The 25,382-nt window shown below is 41.2% G+C and overlaps 2 protein-coding genes across 3 annotated transcripts in view; one reads left to right on the forward strand and one right to left on the reverse strand.

Moving 5' to 3' along the window:
• The first annotated feature begins 1,658 nt into the window (after positions 1–1,658).
• Positions 1,659–4,727, forward strand: nkx6.3 (NK6 homeobox 3). 2 transcript variants are annotated; one of them, XM_023979493.2, is made up of 3 exons: positions 1,659–2,539; positions 3,298–3,467; positions 3,636–4,727. In XM_023979493.2, the coding sequence occupies exons 1-3, from the start codon at positions 2,128–2,130 to the stop codon at positions 3,852–3,854; spliced, it is 801 nt and encodes a 266-aa protein (XP_023835261.1). In that variant the 5' UTR covers positions 1,659–2,127; the 3' UTR covers positions 3,855–4,727. The 2 variants fall into 2 exon arrangements, with proteins under 2 accessions (XP_023835261.1, XP_023835260.1); XM_023979492.2 differs by having other exon boundaries at positions 1,661–2,539; positions 3,624–4,727.
• A 2,011-nt stretch (positions 4,728–6,738) lies between these two features.
• The window catches only part of LOC111958256 (inositol polyphosphate-5-phosphatase A-like), a 55,616-nt gene continuing 36,972 nt past the window's right edge, over positions 6,739–25,382 (reverse strand). Inside the window, exons 5-16 of the mRNA XM_023979491.2 lie at positions 19,249–19,312; positions 18,414–18,517; positions 18,120–18,172; positions 17,415–17,534; positions 17,218–17,302; positions 17,013–17,108; positions 16,841–16,915; positions 13,752–13,825; positions 13,531–13,642; positions 13,353–13,421; positions 13,189–13,248; positions 6,739–12,069 (exon numbers count right to left, since the gene is read on the reverse strand). Coding sequence (XP_023835259.1) covers positions 13,207–13,248; positions 13,353–13,421; positions 13,531–13,642; positions 13,752–13,825; positions 16,841–16,915; positions 17,013–17,108; positions 17,218–17,302; positions 17,415–17,534; positions 18,120–18,172; positions 18,414–18,517; positions 19,249–19,312 — 894 coding nt within the window. The 3' untranslated portion in view covers positions 6,739–12,069; positions 13,189–13,206. The remainder of the gene's footprint in view (positions 12,070–13,188; positions 13,249–13,352; positions 13,422–13,530; positions 13,643–13,751; positions 13,826–16,840; positions 16,916–17,012; positions 17,109–17,217; positions 17,303–17,414; positions 17,535–18,119; positions 18,173–18,413; positions 18,518–19,248; positions 19,313–25,382) is intronic.

The following is a 25,382-nucleotide window of genomic DNA, read 5'->3' on the forward strand; positions in this document are numbered from 1 at the left end:
TTTTAAGATTATCCTGAAAATGTGTAATGGTAACTCCAAAAGCATATTTTCAGGTAGTTTTTTCTGATGCCATTCAAAWCAAAGCAAGTTGATCCAGTCAAGTCAACCTTTCATGGTTATAAACAGACGACTTAAAACTTAAACCAAACTGCTTGTCAAACCCACTTTGACAAGTGGGTTATGACAAACCCATATTGTGTTCAATGAAATATACCATATGAGAAGCAGTGAATACACTAACTTGGTAAAAAAATAAAATGTGCATTTGGCTGCCCTCTGTTAGAGAGATGCAACATGCAGAAATCGCTCCTCCAATTCATAGTTGCTAAAATTCTAATAGTTTGCCTAGTTTCAGTTTGTGACAAAACAAGCACTCATAGTGTAGAGAATCATTATACCATCTAAACCGCTGTGAAATATATTTTCCATAACCCAAAAGATTSTGTTTGAAGCTGGTGTACAAAGCTGAAAGTATAAGACGCAAAAAAACACATTTAAGAACGGGAAGCATAGAAATAACTTTGAACAGGTCTATGTGAATTTGGTCGGATCGCCCAAAAAGTTACATATTGTATCTTTAGAGGCTGTGGAATCGGCAGGTTCAGCATCATGTGTGACAGGATACAGACCATTTACAGTACGTTCTAAAATCACCTTTTTTGGAAAGTACTGGGCAGATTTATAGTAAAGAGAAAGAGTAACCAAAAAAGTGATCTACATGTCACATGTTATATCTTTCCTCCCACTAAATTGCCCCAGGACAACTCTAAATGTCAGGATTACACAAGAATATGCAATGCTCTTGGCATTTCCCCTTACTTTTTCATCTGTCCTGGCAAGAGCAAACAGTGTTTTGAATGTGTCATGAATTTGACTTCTGCTAAATGTGCCTATATAGACAACTACAGAAATCAGAGCTWTATGTGCGCATATTACAAATACACCAGTTAATGATGATGATAKTAATAATTAGTTTGTTACTTTCTGTAATAAATATACCCTACTACATGTAGTAAGGATTTTAATWTATATGCACAGTTGGATTTAAATAATCTGTTTTAATAAATTCACTGTTTATATTTATATTTCCATAGAGCGTTAAATACATTCCAATATAGACAAAGGACAAACAAATTGATTTGCATCTATTCATCAAATTAGTATGAAGAGATACAGAACACCATTAAAGATGATGCATAAAATGGACAGAGGGTAGTCACTGAATGTATCAACATTATAATTAAACTTACTGCAAAAGAGAAATCCAATGATTCCATTGTGCATCAATGCATTTTATAATAACCACTGTTCACAATATCTTACAAAAAAGGTAAAGATGATACAGAGCTATTGTTTTACGATAAAGCTGATCCATCACAATATCAGTCTTTCCCATATTAGCGTTGATACGCCATACTATGGACTAAAACAGAAGACGTATAAACCTGTGTGTTGAAGCTGCTTCTGCCTCAGCACCACAGAGAGCCAGCCATGGCAGGTCATCAAAAAGCAACTTGTTCCCACTCCACCTGTTCAAAATGCTATTAATCTGCTGRCTTCCAATAGAAGGCTTGGCTTTGTCCCGGGAGCCAATAGAAATACGAGAGCTGCGGGACCGACCAATCCAAGGCAGCATTCTAATATGTTCTTTCTTTATCAAGGTGCCACTCCACTTCAAGATACTGCTTATTTATGACCCCCGAGGAGAGAGCAGGGAGGAGATATTTGTCTTAAGGAACAACTGTGAACACTGTTTCTCAGGTTGCACAACACCTGATGTTGATTTTGGAACTGTCACCTTCAGTACTATGGCACAAAGCAGGTGAAGGAAGACAGTGAAGAGGTTTTATGCTGGCACCTGCCCTCTGCTGTCATAGCCAGCTAGAGAGACACCTCTGCAGATACCAGTGACCTGGAGTAATCTAGTCCTCAGATAGGGGACATTGGCATCAGCATCATTTGAACATCAACAGACTGGATTAAGAAATAAGAACACAATCAACGAACCCGTATTCATCCAGTCTTGGTGAGAGAGGTAAACGTGAACCTTTGTGGGCCGCACTGGGTCTTTTCATGACTGGACCTTGTTAGGTGAGTTGGTGAAATKTAAAAGTGGAGGCACTTCTCATGGATTCCAACATACCGGGGTCTTTTCTGTTCAACAACAGCCTGAACCAGTTCTCCTCGGACTTAAAGGCACCTGTGTGTCAGTACTCAGTGCCCAACTCCTTCTACAAGCTCAACCCAGGCCTGAACAGCCAGCTGCAGGCAGCAGGCACACCCCACGGCATCAGTGACATCCTCAGCCGTTCCATGATGGGCGCTACGGGCACTACCACCCTGCTCTCTGGATACCCTACCATGGGGGGCTTTGGCACCGTGGCCACCCCGGGGGTCTACTACAACCGTGCAGACTACAACCCCTCACTGGGCGGCTTCACCAAGCCTGGCGCTGAGTGCCCCGTGAAGGGTCGCAGTGGCAGCTGCTGGGTAGAGAGCGGGTACGAGTGGAGAGGAGGGAGGCAGCAGTGCAATAACAGTGAGTAACTCCGCACCATAGTCACCTGAACATCACACGACTCACACACCAACTGACTGAGGCATGGCTTATATCACCCATCCATAATACTCAGAGAACTGTATTATTAGCTAGATTTCATGTTTTTTCTCAAAGCTTAAACAAATGAATATATTTGGTGTAAATTACTTTGTAACTCCTCTGTTTGCTTAAAAAACAAATATCTTAAAACATTTGAGTAACTTAATTTCTCATAAAAGTTTTTAAATCAAGGTTCTGTTATTTAAAGGTGTAAATATATTATTGTATAAAGTGTATGGCAGTCTATTGTAATCTATAATGTAATTGTATGTGTCATTGTTTAAATACTGGTTATCACTAACCATTCAGTCTTTCGGTAAAGATAGTGTACATAGAATTTGGCTGACTCATTCACTTAACATACATTCAAATATCTGAAATCTGATTACATGCTATACAAGGATAATGCTGCATAGGTCACATAAAACATTTTAAGATGTGAAAAAAGTTTGTATTGAGAAATGTATCTAATATTATATCGGATCATCTCTGTAATACAAACACACAAAAAATACAGTACAAATGGTTGTATATTCATTTTGATTCCTCCAATATGAGTATTTGACTAACTACTACTAATATTTTACAGATATGTAAAAATATCTATGTAATTGACCATCATTATTTACCTCACTATTTGTATGCAGTCTCCAAGTGACGTAAATTGAAAATAACTGTAATGCATACTTCATTTCCAGACATTGGGCATCTAGAGGATATTTCAGGCAGGAAGAAGCACACCAGACCCACATTCAGTGGACATCAGATATTTGCCCTGGAGAAAACCTTTGAGCGGACCAAGTACTTGGCCGGGCCAGAGAGAGCTAGACTGGCCTACTCCCTGGGCATGACAGAGTCACAAGTCAAGGTAAAGCAAAAGTCCCCATATAGACAGATCTAAATGCATGCACTGACTATACACTTCATCTGAATTAATTTAGTAAAAAGGATTACAGTATTGTATAATTGAATGTATGCTGGTTAAAATAAGAAATCCCACTAAGTAAAGAAATTATTTAATCAGGTGTGGTTCCAGAACCGCCGCACCAAGTGGAGGAAGAAGAGTGCCTCAGAMCCCAGCTCCACCCAGGCGATGCGGGGTGAGCAGGGAGGGGAGGCCTCGGAGAACGAGGTGGAGGATGAGGAGTACAACAAGCCTCTGGATCCCGACTCGGACGACGAGAAGATACGACTGCTGCTGCGCAAACACCGCCGGGCTTTCTCTGTACTCCGCCTTGGACCACATCACGTCTGACACATACATACAAAAGCTGCAACGCACACACGCACACAGACACACACATCAGATGTGCATGTTGTAGCAAGGGGTAGAATTAAACAKATTTTGTAGTACAGACACACAACTAAATATTCAAGCATGTTCAAAATAAGGCACATTTATAATACAGTACGTTTAAGGAGAAAAAAGGGTAACGGTTCACGTGAAGTGATGCCTTGACGTACCGTATTTGTAACCATAATGGAAACAGAGGGAAGATGTTACCATTAAATGATGGGTGAAACAGTTTAAATTGAAAATAGAATTCATCAATGAGTTTCAATGAGGCAAATGGTTAACTGTTATGTAGGAAACCCATCATGATCTATTATCCTCAGCTGCACTATGATGGTTGCATCAAACGTGAAAGGAAATAGTTTCTCATGTGTACATACACATTATTGCAGACCAAAGCTAAATAGATATGTAAACCATGGATAATGCAGTTGACAGTACCTGTTTTATTTGAATAGAATAAACACTTCAGGTCAAGGACTTTTTATTTTAGTTCATCAAATMAATTTGCTTGTTGTACTCTTAATATTGAATGTCCATTTGAACTTGTTTCAGTCAACTGCTGTACCCTAKACACAGAATATTTCTATTATTAACTTTGATTCATTTAATTGAGAGCCTGGCAATGCTGTTTTTTTTAACACTGGCGTTGAGGGTACACATATCAAGATAAGTCTTGACCTTTTATTTTGACTAATGTGTTGGCTAATGTRATGCAGACATGCAAGCTTTCATGACATTTGAGGGTTTCTGCACATCCAAATTAAGTTGCATAAGGATAATGTAAATGAATGATGACATTTTTAATTGTACAATAAATTATTGTGAATTATTTATTGAATACAATGGTACAATGATTGTGTCATGCCTTGGTTTTTCAGTAATTGTTTTCATATAAAAGACAACAATCCCCAAACAAACAACTTATACTCTGCTGTATCTGACATCTAAACAGACATTGAAGTCTATAWCAGCAATAGAGTTGTTAATACATTAAAAGCGACAGTTAAGACAGATGGCGGGTAGAAAGGCACAATCATTGAGTAGAAGTGAGGGGTCAAAGGCCAATCCCAAGGTGATCTATGTAGTTACCAGGGTGCTGGAATTGGACTGGCTGAACTGTTCTGTGTAGAAGACAAAGCCATCAGACCCATCCACGCCATCACAAAATCAATGCTACTATTCTATTTCATTCACTAATTGAATATCTCTCACCCCTGGCCCCTGCAGCTCAGTGCTGTTTGTCATTAGGACAGATGCTACGGGAGTGTGTGAGGGTGTGCCCAGCACCAGGGAAAATATGCATTGTGCTTGTTGTACTGTTGAAACAATTCTGCAATTGTTGATAGTAAAAGATCAACAAGATGCTAGTCTCCCTAGGCAGACGGGTTGCCTCCCACAATGTGAACAATGCTCCAGGTCTGGGACTTCTGAGAATAACAAGACGCTAACGTCAAGAGTTAGGTCGCTCTACAGTTCAAGATAGAGATGATATATTAACAGCAACAGCATACAGACTACAAACTTTGAGAATATAACCATATGAATATACTATACCAGATACCTTTCTACTACTAAAAGTTCTATAAACAGGGGAGAAAAGGCAGTGGTAAAGGCTGGGAAACCCATCTCTGAGAAAAGCTGAAGAGCCACATAGATATCAGTCTGGGCATGGTTGGGAAACGAAGCCTGTGCTGTATCACTGAATCTAGGAAACTCTCAGAACACTTRAGTTCTTGTGCAGCTTCGTATGAAAGTGAAAAAAAGAAAAAAAGATGTCTAAGAGCCCAGTTCTGTGAAACTGCAAAAGCTCTTCATAAATGAGACTTGCATATTCATAGGATCTGCTTTACTTAAATCTTTCAGCATCTAGGCCAGGACAGTTCATTTCCATTGTTTTTGGTGCGCAATTTACATTTGCTGACTGCAGACTGTACTTTTTCTGCTGATTATTTTGCCTAGCACTTGATAAATCCAAGGCAACGGTATTGGATCAACATTTGTCCTCCAAAATGCAATAATTGTGAGAATCGAATTCAGAGCAACTCACAATTTCAGTTGGCTTTTCCTTTCCGGAGTTTTAAAGGGTATTGATCGAAACAACTTGGCCAGTTCTGACTGTCCGAAATAGCCAGCCCATTCCACCTTGAGAGGGCACGTTTAATATCCCATCTACTTCACACAAAGTCCTATCAATACGCAGCCTCACTTTTTCTCTCTCCAACCAAAGAGGCATGTCTCAGGCTGGGCTGAATTCTCAAACCATAGAATGGGAATAAATAACATGGCCATAATAAGTTAAAGTTGAGTGTGTAAGGTCCAGATGGACATTTAGCATGAGAATAATCAAATAAAAGTTGACCTATTTCAGCATGACCTCTCCAAAACACCTTGCAGTGATCTGTGTGTGTTCCTCCCTGACAGCAAGTACAACCCATTGTAACCCAGTTGATGGGAAATGTTTAAGGACACTCCACCACAAGCATTGGAGATCTCGTTTCATTTTCTCGTTTCATACATTAGGCCTACATTAAAGGAGTGGTACGTCGTCTATGGTATGTTACAAATCAGCTGCATCCAGTGGTGTCGATAAGCATTGGAGTGAAACCATACATAATGAGCTTTATTTGAAATCACTTGGCAATGGTTGTGTTATGCAGAGCACTGGTGTGACTGAAAGAGAAAGCCCAATAGTGGTCAGAGTTACCTGCCAAAAGGAAAACCCTTGCACAACTCTAAGATAAATTGCAATTAGAATGCCAACTGAAAAGAAACAAGCTAGTAGCTCTAAAATTGACATTGATTTTGCAAGGTAGAATCTCATTAAGGGAGAGTTATACAGTAATGTAATTGCAGTGGTCAACATTTATTTACAAAACTGGAAGCATTACAAGAATGTAGTGTTTGTTTGTGTTCGACCAGAAATGACAAACAACATTAGTCCACTCCATCTAACAATACTACTGGCCTCATGTTGAACTCCAAACCAAGAGCATTCCCTGGAGGGCATTATTAGAATATGTTGACCATAACATGAATCAACTACTACAAATATATTATTGACAGGTAGGCCTTGCAATTTCCACGCAGACACATCAATCATTAATTGTAAACAAACGTAAGGAAATTTGAGAGGGTCCAGATTAAAAGGATGATCTATACATTTGAACTAATGAATCCTTGTCATATCAGTCTATAATTACTTCACAGCAGATTGAGTGTAAATCAGTCAACACATACTACAGAGGAAGATTGATAACAAATTATGCATTTTCTACCTCAAAATATAGAGAGTATAACAGAAAAATAAAAAAGTCATTAATATGCATTGATCATTTAAGTGCATTCTGAATAACACATACAACTATAAAATAACATGAAAACCATGATTATATTTTAAAAGTCTTTGAATTAGTCCATAATAAAACAAAATTATGCAAACCAGCCATCCATTTCATACAAAATACAGAGGATGGACAATGAACAAAGATCTGCTGCAGCACAAATCAGCATAGAACACGGAAAATAGATCAAATCAATATAATAACTTCAACCAAAATGATATAGTGGTTTCAAGCTTAAAATGTTGTGAACTTTGCGTGTGTTTGTGTGAGCATGTGCCTGGGTGTGTATGTGCGTGCTTGCATGTTATTTTGTGTGTGGCTGTGGTATCAGACATCCATTCCAGACACATTCATTTAAAATAATTGTATGGTAAACAAGTTATAGTGATTTGGCAGAAGTTAAACTGATCACAGTAACTGAAACAGTAAAACAATAGATGGGTCGTTCCACGAAATGAGTGCCTTTTGCGTCCCTTTGATATTTTAAGAATAAATTATGCACAAATATTTAATTTTAAAAGCCAGTTATATTCAATTAAGTGCCCTTTAATATAGACCACACAGATAATTCAATAAATCAGATGAGTAAAAACTCTCTAAACATCCCTCCGTGTACCCTCTGTGACTTCTAGGAAGATTAACCCACTTAACCCCAACACTTCTCCAAGTTTTCACCATCATTGTAAAGCCCTAGCTATTTTGTTGCTTTGACAGTCATTTCTGAAGATTATTTATTTATTTTATTTATTTATTTCATGATTAGTGATTCATTTATGTCTGTTCCTCATTTTAAGGTCAACCCTGTTACATGAACTGAACTCTTCATTTAATATGGTTAAACTATTCCTTTTTAAATATCGTTTTTCCAAAAGAAACATTAACATCTAATTGTCAAATCATAGTGTAAAAGCAGGTGAGCTGGTTCTACTCTTTTTGGCCATTTTCTGGTGTTTTGTGGTGGAGAACTGGGCAGGTCGAGAACAACACGTCAACCCTGTTACCCACATATAGACAGTCTACATTTTATTTAACAATTACATTTCTGGGGTGAAGCTTGCATTCTGTTGCACACAACAAGCTTATATTCCCCGTCACAAGGGGATTTGCGGCTGATTTACAGTGGCAAGAAAAAGTATGTGAACCTTTTGGAAATAACTGGATTTCTGCATAAATTGGTCATAAAATTTGATCTGATCTTCATCTAGGTCACAACAARAGACAAACACAGTGTGCTTAAACTAATTGTCTATTGTTGTGACTTAGATGAAGATCAGATCAAATTTGATGACCAATTTATGCAGAAATCCAGGTAATTCCAAAGGGTTCACATTCTTTTTCTTGCCACTGTAAGATTAAATTGTCAACCCTGTTACTTTATTTAGCACTTAATAGGCCCTTTCTATAGTATTTCTTAAATTTAACCTCTTGAGATGGGAAAACTTGTTTTTTATTAGGTTGAACATGTGCTTTTTATGACAGAATGTTAAAATTAGGTGAATGCATAATTAAAAACAAAATAACATTCAGCCAGTTCCCCTGAACAAGAGAAATCTCTATTAGCACACTCCTCAATTCTCTAAAAAGTCATGAACAAATATTTGAAACTTTGAGGAGCTACTTTAAAGGATTAGCCCATAGTTTGTGGAATAAAGCACTTCATGGTAACAAAGTAGCTGCGTACCACAGGCAATACACATCAGAAATGAAAACAGACTACATAACTGCCAGCTATCATGGTGTCCTGACTTAATGTCCTGTAGAGTAGGGACTAACCTTACAGTTGAACCATAATAAGTTTGTCCATTACATGGGCCCACCCCATAATATGTCAATGTACAACCCGCCAGAGAGTATACCCAGCAGAGTGTGGTAGCAGGCAGACAGAGCTGTGATCATCAGTATTCAGCAGCATGTAGATGTTATACTTTAGAGTCTGCGGGAATCCAAGGTAGAGGTCCGATGGGGAGGGAGGGCATTTCCATTTTTCATACTGACCTGATGGGCTCCCAGCCTGAATCTGGCCCCACTGGTCTTTTACATGATCTTATTGATTTAAGCTGAGTTATAACCATAGCTATGGAAGGAGGTTAGGAAAAGAGACCTCAGCGTGGCATTTTTTTTTTAAGTTCGACTGTTCGAGGGATGAGCTGGGATAGTATGTACAGTGCATTCAGAAAGTATTCACACCCCTTTACTTTTTCGACATTTTGTTGTCAGAGCCTGTACTAGAAATAGGTTACATTTAGATTTTGTGTCACTGATGCACACACAATACCCCATAATGTCAAAATTGATTTTTTTTTAAATAATTATTTTTGAAATTAATAATAAATGTAAAGTTTAAAAGCCTTTCGTCAAATAAGTATTCAACCCCTTTGTTATGGCAAGCCTAAATACAAAAATAAAAAGCAGACGCTGCTAAATATCCCTTTGAGTATGGCGAAGTTATTAATTAGGCTTTTGATGATGTATTAATACACCCAGTCACTAAAAAGATATAGGTGTCCTTCCTAACTCATTTGGAGGAGAGGAAGGAAACTACTCAGGGATTTTTGTGATTTTGGTTGTGATATGAGAAAACTGACGATGGATCAACAACATTATACTCACTCCACAATACTAAACTAGTCTCTATGGGGGTGCCACAGGGTTCAATTCTCGGGCCGGCTCTTTTCTCTGTATATATCAAGGATGTCGCTCTTGCTGCTGGTGATTCTCCGATCCACCTCTACGCAGACYACACTATTCTGTATACTTATGGCCCTTCTTTGTACACTGTGTTAAAAAACCTCCAAACGAGSTTCAATGCCATACAACACTCCTTCCGTGGCCTCCAACTGCTTATAAATGCTAGTAAAACTAAATGCATGCTCTTCAACCGATTGCTGCCCGCACCCGCCCGCCCGACTAGCATCACTACTCTGGACGGTTCTGACTTAGAATATGTGGACAACTACAAATACCTAGGTGTCTGGTTAGACTGTAAACTCTCCTTCCAGACTCACATTAAGCATCTCCAATCCAAAATTAAACCTAGAATCGGCTTCCTATTTCGCTACAAATCCTCCTTCACTCATGCTGCCAAACATACCCTCGTAAAACTGACTATCCTACCGATCCTTGACTTCGGCGATGTCATTTATAAAATAGCCTCCAATACTCTACACAGCAAACTGGATGTAGTCTATCACAGCGCCATCCGTTTTGTCACCAAAGCCCCATATAGCACCCACCACTGCGACCTGTATGCTCTCGTTGGCTGGCCCTCGCTACATATTCGTCGRAWAACCCACTGGCTCCAGGTTATCTATAAGTCTTTGCTAGCACCATAGCTGGGTTGTGTTCCGGAGGATGCACGGCTCTCGTACGGGAGTTGCAGCGTTGAGACAAGACTGTAACTACCAACTGGATACCACGAAATTGGGGAGAAAAAAGGGTAAAAAGGTATTTATTTTTTATAAAGCACAAGGCCAAATCTACACTGGAGTTGCTTACCAAAATGACATTGAATGTTCCTGAGTGGCCTAGTTACAGTTTTGACTTAAAACGGCTTGACAATCTATGGCAAGACTTAATAGCGCCTGTCTAGTAATGATCAACAATCAACTTGACAGAGCTTGAAGAATTTTAAGAGGCATAACGGGCAAATATTGTACAATCCAGGTGTGCAAAGCTCTTAGAGACTTACCCAAAAAGATTCACAGCTGTAATCGCTTTTAAAAAGCATTGACTCAGGGTTCTGAATACTTATGTAAATTAGATGTTTCTGTATTTAATTTTTAATTAATTTGCTAAAATGTATAAAAGCATGTTTCACTTTGACATTATGGGGTATTGCGTGTAGATGGGTGAGATTTTTTTTTAATTGAATCCATTTTTGGAATTAGGCTTTAACACAACAACATGTGAAATAAGTCCAGGGGTATGAATACGTTCTGAAGGCACTGTATGTACTGGTGAAATGTATGTTTTTACAAAAGAACATGAGAATGCACAGAGAAATGTGTATTATGCTACTGCTCTATTCTGAAGAGGGATGCAAGCTGGCCAAACATGCTGAGGGTGCATTGAAATACTGTAGTAGCTTTTGTTTATTGTGTTTCTAAATATTTGATTTAAGCATACTTATATTGATAGTAACCAGTTAAAAGTTAGAAAATAAATAGGTAAAATAAAAGACTACTAAAATACAACTGAAAAGCATGCATGCATATTCCATTCAGGGATATCAGAAGGAATACTTAACCGTAAACCCTTGACACTTGAAAACCGTTTGATCAGCTGAAGTTAGGGTATTTACTTGGCAAGATGCCAGTGTGTGTGTCCTCACATGTCTCCTTAATCCCATTGGGACAGACTTGCGCCCTCCATGACAAGACCATTGGCTGAACATCAGCAGTCCCACATTGTCTTTTCGTTGGCCCTATTCCATCCAGCAATCTGCCACACATACTCTGGTTCCAATGGTCGAGCACTGAAGGTAGGACTCAAAAAAATACCCCTGCATCTCTGTGTATTTTGGGTTCAGACGATTTAAGATATATYGCCCAGCACAGAACAGAGCAAATTGTCCGTCAAAAAAATCCATAATGCTGATGATCAAATCTGTGGTGATGTCACCCAAGCCATGGCAATCAATAACTTGGAGTGAGAGGAGAAGAGAACGTGAGAGACCTGGTTGGGTGGATACTGACTGACTGCATGCACATCAGGGAGAGGCTGGGTCCCGTGACTGGCTAGGAGCTGTTCTGTTTATCCTCTGGTACAGATAGTGGAGTGGGAGTGTGATGGTGATGGCCAGTGGGACTTGTGTTGGATAGATACTGGCATTCCTAAAGGGAGAAAAGTTAATACACTCTTTACCATCCACAAGGAAAACATAACATCTATAAATAATTTGTTATTTCAATGTGTAAATGAATGATATAGGATTGGTAAAGGAGTTATAAAAAAATAAAACATAAAAGTCKAAATTGGGTGAAATCCTACTGGATTCATAGATGGAACCAGGATAGGCATGGCAGACCAGATAATCACATATTATTTGGAATGCTGTCCCTCTCATTGAAAAGCTAATTGACAGCCCTAAGTTCTTCCCATGCATAAAGCGAAGCCAGTTCAGAAAGGGAACCTGAGTGCATCTAATTAGATGCTAGTAACAATCACGCTTACCTTATTTGGCGGTCCATTTAAACTGACGGGTTCTGTTCAAACATCCTACTGCCGCTTGCTGCTACTGCTAGTATGCGTTTGCTCCCACCACCAAACCAGCTTCCACCTGTTAGGTTCTGTTTCCTACTGGGGGATTGGTATAGCCATCTACGCTCACTGCTTGTAGGTCATTTTATATATTGATGCTTTGATTGGGCTGTGAGCTGCCCTGAAGGAGCAGAGCCTATATCGCCAAGACTTGCATTATTAATTCTTTAATAAATGGTTAAACATATTTTTATGTGGTGTTTCCTTTCTGAAATGGCTTTKATCACTGTTGAAGAGGAATCCTTATAAAGGAGAGAACCATCCTATGAAAAAGCCATATAACAGGCAGCAAAACAAAATCACGGCTGTAAAAATGCCAATACACTGCTCTGCACGATGCATGTCTCTCTGGCCGGCGATCTGTCTGGTAATGAATGAACAGAGGTCCCACATTGGGCTTGGTGTAGCTACACACAGTGACAGAAGAGAACATTCTATAGACATAGATCAACAGAAGTGACATTAAACTACATTATGCACAAAGGAGACAGTTTGTCCACAGAGCCACTTCATCTTAGTTCATCCCCACAGCACTCCACTGGACCAGCCTGGCCTTTGGCTCTCTGGGGAATAAGGCCCAGGAGCTGGAAATGATTTTGGCCTGTAATCGCTCTTTCAGAGTGACCCCCTGGTTATGGTCCTGTATACCTACACAACATATACTACACACTCACTAGCACATATACTCTTACCATTGAGCGGGATCCTTGTCAATGGCCATTCGTCTTCAGTGCAAAGGACAAGAAAACAGGCTAGGAAAAAAGGAGGAATACACAATGGTACATAAGTTTCCTCCTGTTTATCAAGGGCCCTTTTCAAGACCAGACATGTAACATTATATAAAAAAAAACATTACCTTGTGGTCTCCCATGCAGACATTAGGGCCCATTGTGTTGTAAACCACACTGCTRGCTCCCTCATCTCTCTAAAATGAAACACACAGCTGTTTAATAGGCCTGTAGAACATGGATCTATGGTAAATACATCAATTAATCTATGAAGTGTGGATGGCAGAGTGTTGCCAAGTGACTCACCCTGTGGATGATGTCTTGGGCAGTGTGAGACATGAGAATGCGGTCACACCAGGAGGGGCAGCGAGTGTTCACGTACTGGGTGGGTTTAGTGTAGTCCTCACTGTATGGGTAACTGACAGACAGACACACAGCATGGCAGTTAGTGTCAGCAGTAACACTCCTCAGGCATAGTAACAGGGATTGATCGTAATAGTGACTAGCCTGCCAGGGATGAGGCTTACCTGGGTGGAAACAGGATGTCTTCCTCTGTAATGACATCTTGAAAGGCTGAGATCTCCTTGTCATACTTCAGAATCTGAGGGATATAGAAGGATTAACAATTACTGGAGGTCTGAAAACATGGTATCTSCAAACCATAAAGATCTGCATAATGTGAATATTCAATTTCACCTAGAATTCACCAATACTTGAACAAAAATATTTAAACGCAACATGCAACAATTTCAAATGTTTTACTGAGTTACAGTTCATATAAAGGAAATCAGTCAATTGATCTAAATTCATTATGCCCTAATCTATGAATTTCCCATGACTGGGCAGGGGTGCAGCCATGGGTGGGCCTTGGAGGGCATAGGCCCATCCACTTGGCAGCRGGGCCCACCCACTGGGGAGCCAGGCCCAGCCAATCAGAATTAGTTTTTACTCATAAAATGGCTTTTTTACAGACAGAAATACTCCTCAGCATGAAGTGTACCATAACAGTTTTCATTAAGTTGGGTTTATTTCAATTTTTTTATTTTTTTTATTTTTCCGTTATTTTACCAGGTAAGTTGACTGAGAACACGTTCTCATTTGCAGCAACGACCTGGGGACAGTTACAGGGGAGAGGAGGGGGATGAATGAGCCAATTGTAAACTGGGGATTATTAGGTGACCGTGATGGTTGAGGGCCAGATTGGGAATTTAGCCAATCCTGGCCACATGCCCACAGCTGGCAGCATCCAAGTGATTGGGTCGGGTGCAGCTGAACCCAACCCAATCATAATCGATATCCATAAGTTAGGGACCATCGGCCTAGTTAGGGACCATCAGTAAATTACACAATGTACATGGGACAATATTTTTTTTATGTCAATAGTTCCAAATTTCAACGACTTAAAAACCTAAAACCAACTATAAATTGTCAAAGTTCATATACAAATATTGAAAGCATTTAATGAGACGACTAAAAGATGTGCAACATGAAAATATTGTCCCATTTACATTGTGTAATTTATTGATTGTTCCCAACTAGCCCTAGAGATAGGCTACCCAATGTCAAACCAACTTTGCTACCGTTGCACACRAGCCGGCTGAAGCTAATTGGTGAAAGAAGTTGGCAAGCACTAGCTAGCCTAGGTGACTTCAAGACAAGACCTGGTTAGACTGTTTCAAGTTATCTAGAAGGGTGAGTGACTAACTGTGTACTGTTTTGACAGAGTGAATATACAAACTATTGCCACGTGCAACCACACACACACACACACACGAGACACCCAAATTAAACCACCCTCACAAGACGTGTGGCTTCAGTCATGGCCGCTGCATTTCTTAATGACCAAGCCGAAAAATGAGGCCAAATCAGGAAGTTCATCCCCCCTTTAAAACWTCTTAWGGCTGCAATCCCGTTAACGGGATCGATATGACAACAGCCAGTGAAAGTGCAGGGCGCCAAATTCAAACAACAGAAATCTCATAATTAAAATTCCTCAAGCATTTCACGCCATTTTAAAGATACACTTCTTGTTAATCCCACCACAGTGTCCGATTTCAAAAAGGCTTTACAGCGAAAGCACCACAAACGATTATGTTAGGTCACCGCAAAATCACAGAAAAACACAGCCATTTTCCCAGCCAAAGACAGGAGTCACAAAAAGCAGAAATAGAGATAAAATTAATCACTAACCTTTGATGATCTTCATCAGATGACACTCATAGGACTTCATGTTACACAATACATATATGTTTTGTTTGATAAAGTTCATATTTATATCCAAAAACCTCAGTTTACATTGGCGCCATGTTCAGAAATGCCTCCAATATCCGGAGAAATTGCAGAGCCACATCAAATAACAGAAATACTCATCATAAACTTTGATGAAAGATACATGTTTTACATAGAATTAAAGATACACTTGTTCTTAATGCAACCACTGTYTCAGATTTCAAAAAGCTTTACGGCAAAAGCACAATATTCAATAATCTGAGAACAGCGTTCAGCCACAAAAGGAAGCCATACAGTTACCCGCCAAATTGTGCAGTGAACAAAACTCATAAATAGCATTATAAATCTTCACTTACCTTTGCTGATCTTCGTCGGAATGCACTCACAGGACTCCCACAAGAAATGTTTGTTTTGTTCGGTAATGTCCATCATTTATGTCCAAATAGCTATTTTTGTTAGCGTGTTTGGTAAACAAATCCAAAGTCAGGAAGCGCGTTCACTAAAAGCAGACGAAATGTCAAAAAGTTCCGTAACAGTCAGTAGAAACATGTCAAACGATGTATTGAATRAATCTTTAGGATGTTTTTAACATAAATCTTCAATAATGTTCCAACCGGAGAATTCCATTGTCTTCAGAAGTGCGATGGAACAGAGCTCCCTCTCATGTGAACGCGCATGGTCAGAGCATGGTCAGCTCATGATAGACCTTACTCATTCCCGTCTCCTTCGGCCCCACTTCACAGTAGAAGCATCAGACAAGGWTCTACAGACTGTTGACATCTAGTGGAAGCCATAGGAAGTGCAAACTGACCCATATCCCACTGTGTATTCGATAGGCGATGAGTTGAAAACCTACAAACCTCAGATTTCCCACTTCCTGGTTGAATTTTTTCTCAGGTTTTTGCCTGCCATATGAGTTCTGTTATAATCACAGACATCATTCAAACAGTTTTAGAAACTTCAGAGTGTTTTCTATACAAATCTACTAATAATAATATGCATATATTAGCAACTGGGACTGAGGAGCAGGCAGTTTACTCTGGGCACCTCTGGGCACCTTTTCATCCAAGCTACTCAATACTGCCCCTGCAGCCATAAGAAGTTAATGAAGTATCTTCTGTGGTTGTTTTCGGTTTAGAACTGGTAGGGACGGGAAAGGGAAATGGGCTACCTGGTCAGTTGGACAACTGAATGCATTCAACCGAAATGTGTCTTCCGCATTCAGCCCAACCCGTCTGAATCAGAGAGGTGGGGAGGGGGGGTGCTGCCTTAATCGACATCCACGTCATCGGCGCCAAGGCATTAATGATTGCTGTCAAGGCAGCAAGCGGTAGCCCATGAGATTAATATGGGTGGGGTTGATGTATACAGTAGATAATGTTCTCACCGCTCTGCCGTTGTCCTCTGTGAACACTGCCTGGTGCAGGTAGGCAAATATCTTGGTCTCAATATGGAGAAGAACCTTGAGATGAAGGAACAGGAGATACAGTAAACGTCTGAATCTGAATAACAACAGGGAGACAGTAGGACGGAAGAGGTTGATGGGTGGGGAGACTCACCTTGTGGTGATTGTCCTTCTGCTCACAGATAATTTTTTCCACCTCATTACTGCTGTCCTTCTTCACTGTCTGCACCACTGCTGAAGTGGACAAGTTCTGGAACACACACACAGTTAGGTCAACTAAAACTCAATAGTCATCTAACCATTAGTAAAGTTTCCTGATTCTCATTAAATTCTTAAGGAAGTGGGCCATGTAATAATACCTGGACCAGGCTAAGGGTGTCCAGGCGGAAGTTGAAATCCCCAAACAAGAAGAAGGGGAGTGGGGTGTAGCTGCTGTCTGATATCCTGGAAGGAAACGACAGTGGTCTTAATCGAAGTGGGCTCAATGCAAAAGCCTTATATCTCTCAAGTAGTTGCACTTGAGTTGTTCTCCAAAGCTGAGAATGGACAGGCTTACCTGTTGATGACATATCTCAGGGCCTTCTGGCGGTTGTCTGAGTAAATGGAGGGACTGGCGTTACAGGCAATGAGGTTGGAGGCATCATGGAAGAGGTGTACGTTGACTAGGTCCAGACCCCTGCCGAYAGCACACACATGCACGCASGCACGCAAGCACACACACACAAAGTGAGAAGTGGCAGGCAGATCTATGAAAAAATGAAAATCATTGGGAAGATATTTGTTATTGCCTTCTATCGAATCTACACGTGTGTATGTGTGGGAACCGTTCAGTGGTAGTTATGAAGAGCTTACTTATTAGTGAGTGCACTCGAGGTGCATGCTAGTCCACAAAGAAACACATTTGTCTCCTGTGCCAAGCATTAACTCCTTTTCTGCTGCTGCCACCCGAACACAATTAATGTGCATACAACTGGCAGGCTGTGTTTACTTACAGGGTGACCTTGTAGCACTCTGCCCATGAACTCCTTTTGTCTAAGACCCGGTGGTAGTGACACAGGAGGGCAAATAGTAACTATTGTGCAGAGGAAACRGAGGGTGTTTGCTGAGCTTCAGCTTCAACCACTGCAGTAGCAGTGAGCAATGGGCTGACAGCTGGCTGTGACTGTTCGAGCAGCCTCTCTCTCTGTGGGTCKCTGTCTATTGATGAGCTGTGATAGTAGATAGTAGAGTAGAGTAATGTAGAGTAGAGTAGAGCACGTACTGGTTGTGAATGATCCACCGGGTCCTCATAAAGCCCTTCCTAGACCATTTGAACTGCAAAACACATCACACAACAGAAGCTATACCGATGAATGTTTTGTATGTGAAATGTTCAACAAATAGCACCATTTAACTAACTCATTGGAGGGCCATTCTGGTAATTATTGATTATTCAATACAATTTGTCTCATATCCCTGTCAGATTGGGCAGACTCCCCCTTCAGCCCCTATAGACCCATTTGTCCCAACACATCCCGGCCCACCCTGACCTCCCAGCCCACACACACACACTTACATCGGGCCAGAAATTCTTCAGGAATTTTTCTTTCTCCACTGTGGTTACTTCATCCAGGGAGCCTACATACTTGTTCTGTCCAGACACTGCTTTAAAATCCTTAACTGTGAGGGGGAGAGAGGCGTGGAAGGGTAAAATAGTGAGAAAACATGCAAACACTAATCAATAAAGNTGTCCAGACACTGCTTTAAAATCCTTAACTGTGAGGGGGAGAGAGGCGTGGAAGGGTAAAATAGTGAGAAAACATGCAAACACTAATCAATAAAGTGACGTTCAGCTTATAACAGCACCATATGTGATCAGAGAACCTATAATCAGGCCATTAGGCAGTGTTTGGTCACTGTGCACTGATCTGACTGGCGKCACAGAACATGGCAGGCATGGGATGTTAATGGCTCTTCCATAAGCCTTTTCTGAAGAGCTTTTTCRATGCCTAACGTGACTGGACTATGCAACAAGAAAAGAATACATCCCACTTTCAATTCAGATTCACTGATATGTCTGGGCCAAAAGATGTGTCCATCCCCCGGCGGCGTTCAAAAGATGATCAGACACGTTATATAAAAATACAGACAGGAATCTCCAGACTGACATACAAAATTGATCTTGCTTCCTCCTAAACTCTTTTGTGCCAAACTCTAATTATATTATAATCATGATATATTACAAAGGGCCAAGTTTGCACACCAGGACTGATGCAGATGTTCTGAAATTATCGCCATGTGCAGGGCCTGAATGGAAGTGATCCATCATAAGGTGATAACAAAGTGTCATTAATCTTTTGTTATTCAAAGTCAATAATGATGTCATACAGATATGATTGTAATGTCCTTACCATTAAAATCATATTGGTAGATGTTTTTCAATGACTTATGGATGAAGTACATGCTTCCCAAGGCCTGTAAGGACAAATAATAAAATACAAGCTCCTTTAAAACAATTGCAGAGAATGGCAGTTTGCTGCATTGATGATAGTATAGAGTTTGATTTAAGTTTGCAATTTTATTACGTACATTAGCTAGTACAGTACAGGTAGACAGATTTTTTTCTGTTAGTGAATATAGAATGTCTGATTTTCCAATATTGCATCCTTCAAGAAATACCTCGTACAGTTCTCACTTATAGTTTGAATCCATGCCAAATAGTTGTTTCAAGTTTCAACGTCATCATTTCTTGCGAAACAGCTTTATTCACTTCAACATGCTCAAGAGACATGCTAGACCATGCTGGTCAGACACAGCCCTCAGGCTTCAGTGGTAAAATACAGTCATAATGACTTAAAGAAACAACCTAATGGCTGAGTCAGTGTCATCCAACATGATCTGATCCTGATTCCATTATTATCATGAACCATCCCAATCTTCAGTAGATCTAGTCTCCTGCCACACACACACACCCGGCCTTCAATCCTCCCCTTTTTTCAAGCAATTATATTACGCTCAACTCACTTTTCTCCACAGAAACACATAGTCTTACTGCAATAACATGTACACAGTACACACTCAAACGTGCACACACACATATACACACACGCAAGCACACAAACACACTTTAGCACCTAATCATCCCTGACATGGGCTGACAATTTTGATTGTACTAACTGCCTGCTTCAATGATCTGATTAATCAAACCCTGAGATCAATAAAGACAGAAAATTAAAACAATTTAAAAGGTATTAAGCAGTACGGCTGCTGTCTGCCGCCTTGACGGCTGCGACTCGGGGAKGAAGAAAAATATGGCGGCACCCAGAGGGTCTCAGGCGTGACGGCAAGAGAGATCTCTCCCTGAAGAGACCATTCATCTTCACTGCCAGAGCAATCCTCATTTAATGGGATGGAGCTGTCCCTACTCCAACTAGCCCGGGTGACCAGCGATTAGGGACAGACCTGTCCATGTTGTGTTGAGGGAGGAAGGGGGGTTAGCTGGGGGTTAGAGGAGAGAAAGGGGGTACGGACTAAACGGAGGGTCTCGCAAGTTCGATCTAACATCGACTAATTAAACTGAATCCCTTGGTTATAGCAGTTATTAAATTACATCACATTTTAGTTTGCTTGAGCATTAGCTCAGTTTGGAGACAACATGGTGGCAGTTTTAAGAGTGTTTACCGACTAAGAAACATTGTATAATGTACTGTATATATAGTGAAGGTATCAATAGCATTGGATGTTTTTGTTGTTGATATTCTTAAAACCATAAAACTGTTTTATGACTGTAAAAGTCTGCTGTGCCTTTTCATAAAAACCTTAATGTCACACYCATACACACACATACACACACATACACACACAGAAAGGTTCTCCTCCACATACTCTGCCAACCACCTATCTTCATCAATCAGGTTTGTGCACAGTTTAATAAAAAACTATCGACTTACAAGTGATTTTTTTATCAAAACACCATTTGTACAGGGAATGCCTGCATGCCTGCCTCCCTCCTCACAGCCCCTTTGAACAGAGACCCCTCCCCCCTATCCCTCAGCCTCTCCTGGCCAGGGAGCTGATGATCCACAGCCGAAGAGAAACAAATTGAAAATCAATGTGGGTGGCACAGGCGAAATGAGAATGAGGCATTGGGGGCTGCAGCCCTCTTAGGGCAGGGGAGGAGGGGCGCAGACACCCCAGCACAGCGGAAACATAGTCCCAGCTGTCCGCCACTCCCCTCAGCCCTTATTTATTGTTTACAAATGGCCTGGGATCAATAGTTTTAATCTAGAGTTAAATTTATTGACTTTGGCCTGTCTCRCCACACCTGGCCATTGACTTTCCCCTCCACTTCACACACTCTGAGTGTGGACAGATCCATTGACCCCCACTGTCAGGTCTCCAGTGTTAGGGTCTCACCTGGGTGGGGTTAGGGTTAATACTGTGCCACTCTGCACGTGATAGGGATGGACCCTCCCAAGACTGGATTTATGCAACAACTACTGTGTTGACCTGCCAGACCATTAGGAACCAGGCTCTACTATGACAGTTAGAATGTGGCTCAGAATTAAAACCGCTGGRAAACAGTACTTATTCCAGGTACAGAGGCCATTGGAAAGGAGGCTGAAGATAGAGTTGGTCTAAGAGCTGGCAGTATGACAGGTGTGGAGATTGAGACAGCGTCCATGACCGAGACAGCCTCCTACAGCTCTATAATGGCAGTTTAGTGCTGTACCGACACACAGTCATATACTGTAGTTACATTTAGAGAGAGGTGGGGGGCCAGAGAATAAATTAGGATAAGACCTGGGGAGAGCCAAGACCAAGTGTATAAACCAGCCTTTAAACACATGGCCTCTGTGTGTACTCACACTCTATAACTTTCAGAATATACAGTTCATCATACTATAACTAAGAGAAACATTCCCACCCACATACTGTCACGTTGCAATAAACTATACAAAAGGATACAACAGTTAAGTGTGTTGGTATTTCTATTCCTTTCACAGGTCAAATATACAAGCTCAGCATGTAACCCAAGGTCCTGCCTACACACGGAGAACAAAACATCCAKCTGGGATTTAGGGAAAACCAGGGAATTTATTGAATGTTCCAGGAATAAAGGCAACAAGCAACAATTTCAAAGATTTTACTGAGTTACAGTTCATATAAGGAAATTTAAATAAATTCATTAGGCTCTTGTCTATGGATTTCACATGACTGGGAATACATATATGCACCTGCTGGTCAAAGATAACTTTTTAAAAAAGGTAGGGACGTTGATCTGAAAACCAGTCAGTATTTGGTGTGACCACCATTTGCCTCAAGCAGRGTGACACATATCCTTTGCATAGAGTTGATCAGGCTGTTGATTGTGGCCTGTGGAATGTTGTCCCACTCCTCTTCAATGGCTGTGCAAAGTTGTTGGATATTGGCGGGAACTGGAACACGCTGTAGTACACATTGATCAAGAGCATCCCAAACATGCTCAATGGGTGACATGCAATGTTCCTTCTAAAAAAAAATTGCACTGAGCACATTTCTGGTCMGCTGAGTGCAAACTTGAACGTTGTGAAAATTCTGTGCAACTTCCAGTGTGTGTTTACTGTGAACACTGAGGCTGTACCCACTTTAAATTACAGTTTTAAAAGTGGCCAAGTAGGCAACTGTGGCTTTTTGGTCATAATGTAGGCCTACCAGAGTGGCCCATCATCAAAAACAATATAGAAAATGCATCCCATAACATTTTAACATGGAAATAGCTGTTATATCATTCAGCCTACGGTAGCAGCCAATGTGTGGTGTTCAATGTAAGCCTACATTCCATGAGACTTAATTTTTTTTTTTTTTACAAACTTTACAAAATACTTTACAAAATAAAATACCATTATTACAGAGAATCAGACAAATTATGCTGCCATCTGCCTATTGGCTACAACACTGCCCCTTTAAGACAAAAAAAAGCAATTTACCTGACTTTTCAAAGATGTCTAGAAATGTATACGTTTTGTGCTCTTGTAGGAAGCAATCACTCCCCTATTGCTGACTACAAATGATCTAGAACTGGGCTWATAACTCACAAAGGATACAAGCAAAGGATATGAACAAAATGTGCACACGTGGCTACATGCAGCTCTCGCTTTAATCTCAAAACAAGCTCATCTACTCATGACCGCTCATGCTGTAAACAAAGTCCAGTTCAAAGTAAATGGCACAGATCCATATTTTGCAATGGTCTATTTGCATATAGGCCTACTGTAGCTCTGATTGTTTATGCCGCACTGGTCTGTGTAGAGTATGGGCTGAGTAGTGCATGTCAATGCAATAGAATCCTACTGTGATGTGTTCTGCCTACAACAAAATCTCWWYCATAGTTCGTTTTGTTTTGGTATGTTGCATTGAAAGTGGCTAATATTGCGTTGATTCGATCACAATTGCCACAGTAAAGGGAAACGTTAACAGTGTTAACAGGAAAAACTCTAGAACAGTGGTCACCAAGCTTTTCTGAGTCAAGATCCCTTTGAGTCAAAATTCAAGCCGAGATTGTAGTASCCMGGCTGGCAAAACACTGGATCACTGCTACTCTAACTTACAAGGCCCTCCCCCACCCTCCATTCGGCAAATCCGACCATGACTACATTTTGCTTCTCCCWCCTATAGGCAGAAACTCAAACAGGATGTACCCGTGACGAGGACCATTCAACGCTGGTCTGACCAATCGGAATCCACGCTTCAAGATTGTTTTGATCACGTAGACTTGGACATGTTCCGGGTAGCCTCAGAGAATAATATAGATTTATACGCTGATTCAGTGAGTGAGTTTATAAGGAAGTGCATAGGAGATGTTGTTCCCACTGTGACTATTAAAACCTACCCTATCCAGAAACCGTGGATTGATGGCAAACCACRGCATTTAACCATGGAAAGATGACCGGGAATATGGCCGAATACAAACAGTGTAGTTATTCCCTCCGCAAGGAAATCAAACAAGTGAAACGTCAGTATAGGGACAAAGTGGAGTCGCAATTCAACGGCTCAGACATGAGACGTATATGGCAGGGTCTATAGGCAATCACGGACAACAAAAAGAAAACCAGTCACGTCACAGTCACCGACATCTTGCTTCCAGACAAACTGAATACTTTCTTTGCCCGCTATGAGGATAATGCAGTGCCACCGACGCGGCCCACTACCAAGGACTGCGCCCCCCCCTCTCCTTCTCCGTGGCGGACGCAAGTAAGACATTTAAACGGCTCAGACGGCATCCTTGGCTGCGTCCTTAGAGCATACACAGACCAGCTGGCTGGTGTGTTTACGAACATATTCAATCTCTCCCTATCCCAGTCTGCTGTCCCCAAATGCTTCCTGTACCCAAGAYGGCAAAGGTAACTGAACTGAATGACTATTGCCCCGTAGCACTGACTTCTGTCATCATGACGTGCTTTGAGAGACTAGCCAAGGATCATATCACCGCCACCTTACCTGTCACCCTAGACCCACTGCAATAAGCATACTGCCCCAATAGGTGCACAGATGATGCAATCGCCATCACACTGCACACTGCCCTATCCCATCTGGACAAGAGGAATACCTATGTAAGAATGCTGTTCATTGACTACAGCTCATCATTCAACACCATAGTACCCTCCAAGCTCATCATTAAGCTTGAGGCTCTGGGTCTCAACCCCGTCCTGTGCGATTGGGTCCTGGACTTTCTGACAGGCCGCCCCCAGGTGGTGAAGGTAGGAAACTCTCCACTTCGCTAATCCTCAACACTGGGGCCCCACAAGTGTGCGTGCTCAGCCCCCTCCTGTACTCCCTGTTCWCCCATGACCYCGTGGCCATGCATGCCTCAAACTCGATCATCAGGTTTGCAGACGACACAACAGTAATAGGCTTGATCACCAACAACGATGAGACAGCCTATAGGGAGGAYGTGAGGGCACTCGGAGTGTGGTGTCAGGTAAACAACCTCTCACTCAACGTCAACAAAAAAAAGGAGATGATCATGGACTTCAGGAAACAACAGAGGGGGCACCCCCCTATCCACATCGACYGGACAGCAGTGGAGAAGGTGGGAAGTTTCAAGTTCCTTGGCATACACWTCACGGACAAACTGAAATGCTCCACCCACACAGACAGTGTGGTAAAGAAGGCGCAACAGCGCCTCTTCAAACTCAGGAGGCTGAAGAAATGTGGCTTGTCACCTAAAACCCTCACAAACTTCTACAGATGCACAATTGAGAGCATCCTGTCGGGCTGTATTACCACAGGAAGGCCAAAAAGCTCATCAAGGACAACAACTACCTGAGCCACTGCCTGTTCACCCCACTACCATCCAGAAGATGAGGTCAGTACAGTTGCATCAAAGCTGGGACCAAGAGACTGAAAAATAGCTTCCATCTCAAGGCCACCAGACTGTTAAACAGCTATCACTAACACAGAGAGGCTGAAGCTTTACAGTACCACAGTTGAAGTCGGAAGTTTACATACACTTAGGTTGGAGTCATTAAAACTCGTTTTTCAACCACTCCACAAATTTCTTGTT

The sequence above is a fragment of the Salvelinus sp. IW2-2015 genome, linkage group LG33, assembly GCF_002910315.2.
Source record: "Salvelinus sp. IW2-2015 linkage group LG33, ASM291031v2, whole genome shotgun sequence".
In the NCBI taxonomy this organism is placed as follows: domain Eukaryota; kingdom Metazoa; phylum Chordata; class Actinopteri; order Salmoniformes; family Salmonidae; genus Salvelinus; species Salvelinus sp. IW2-2015.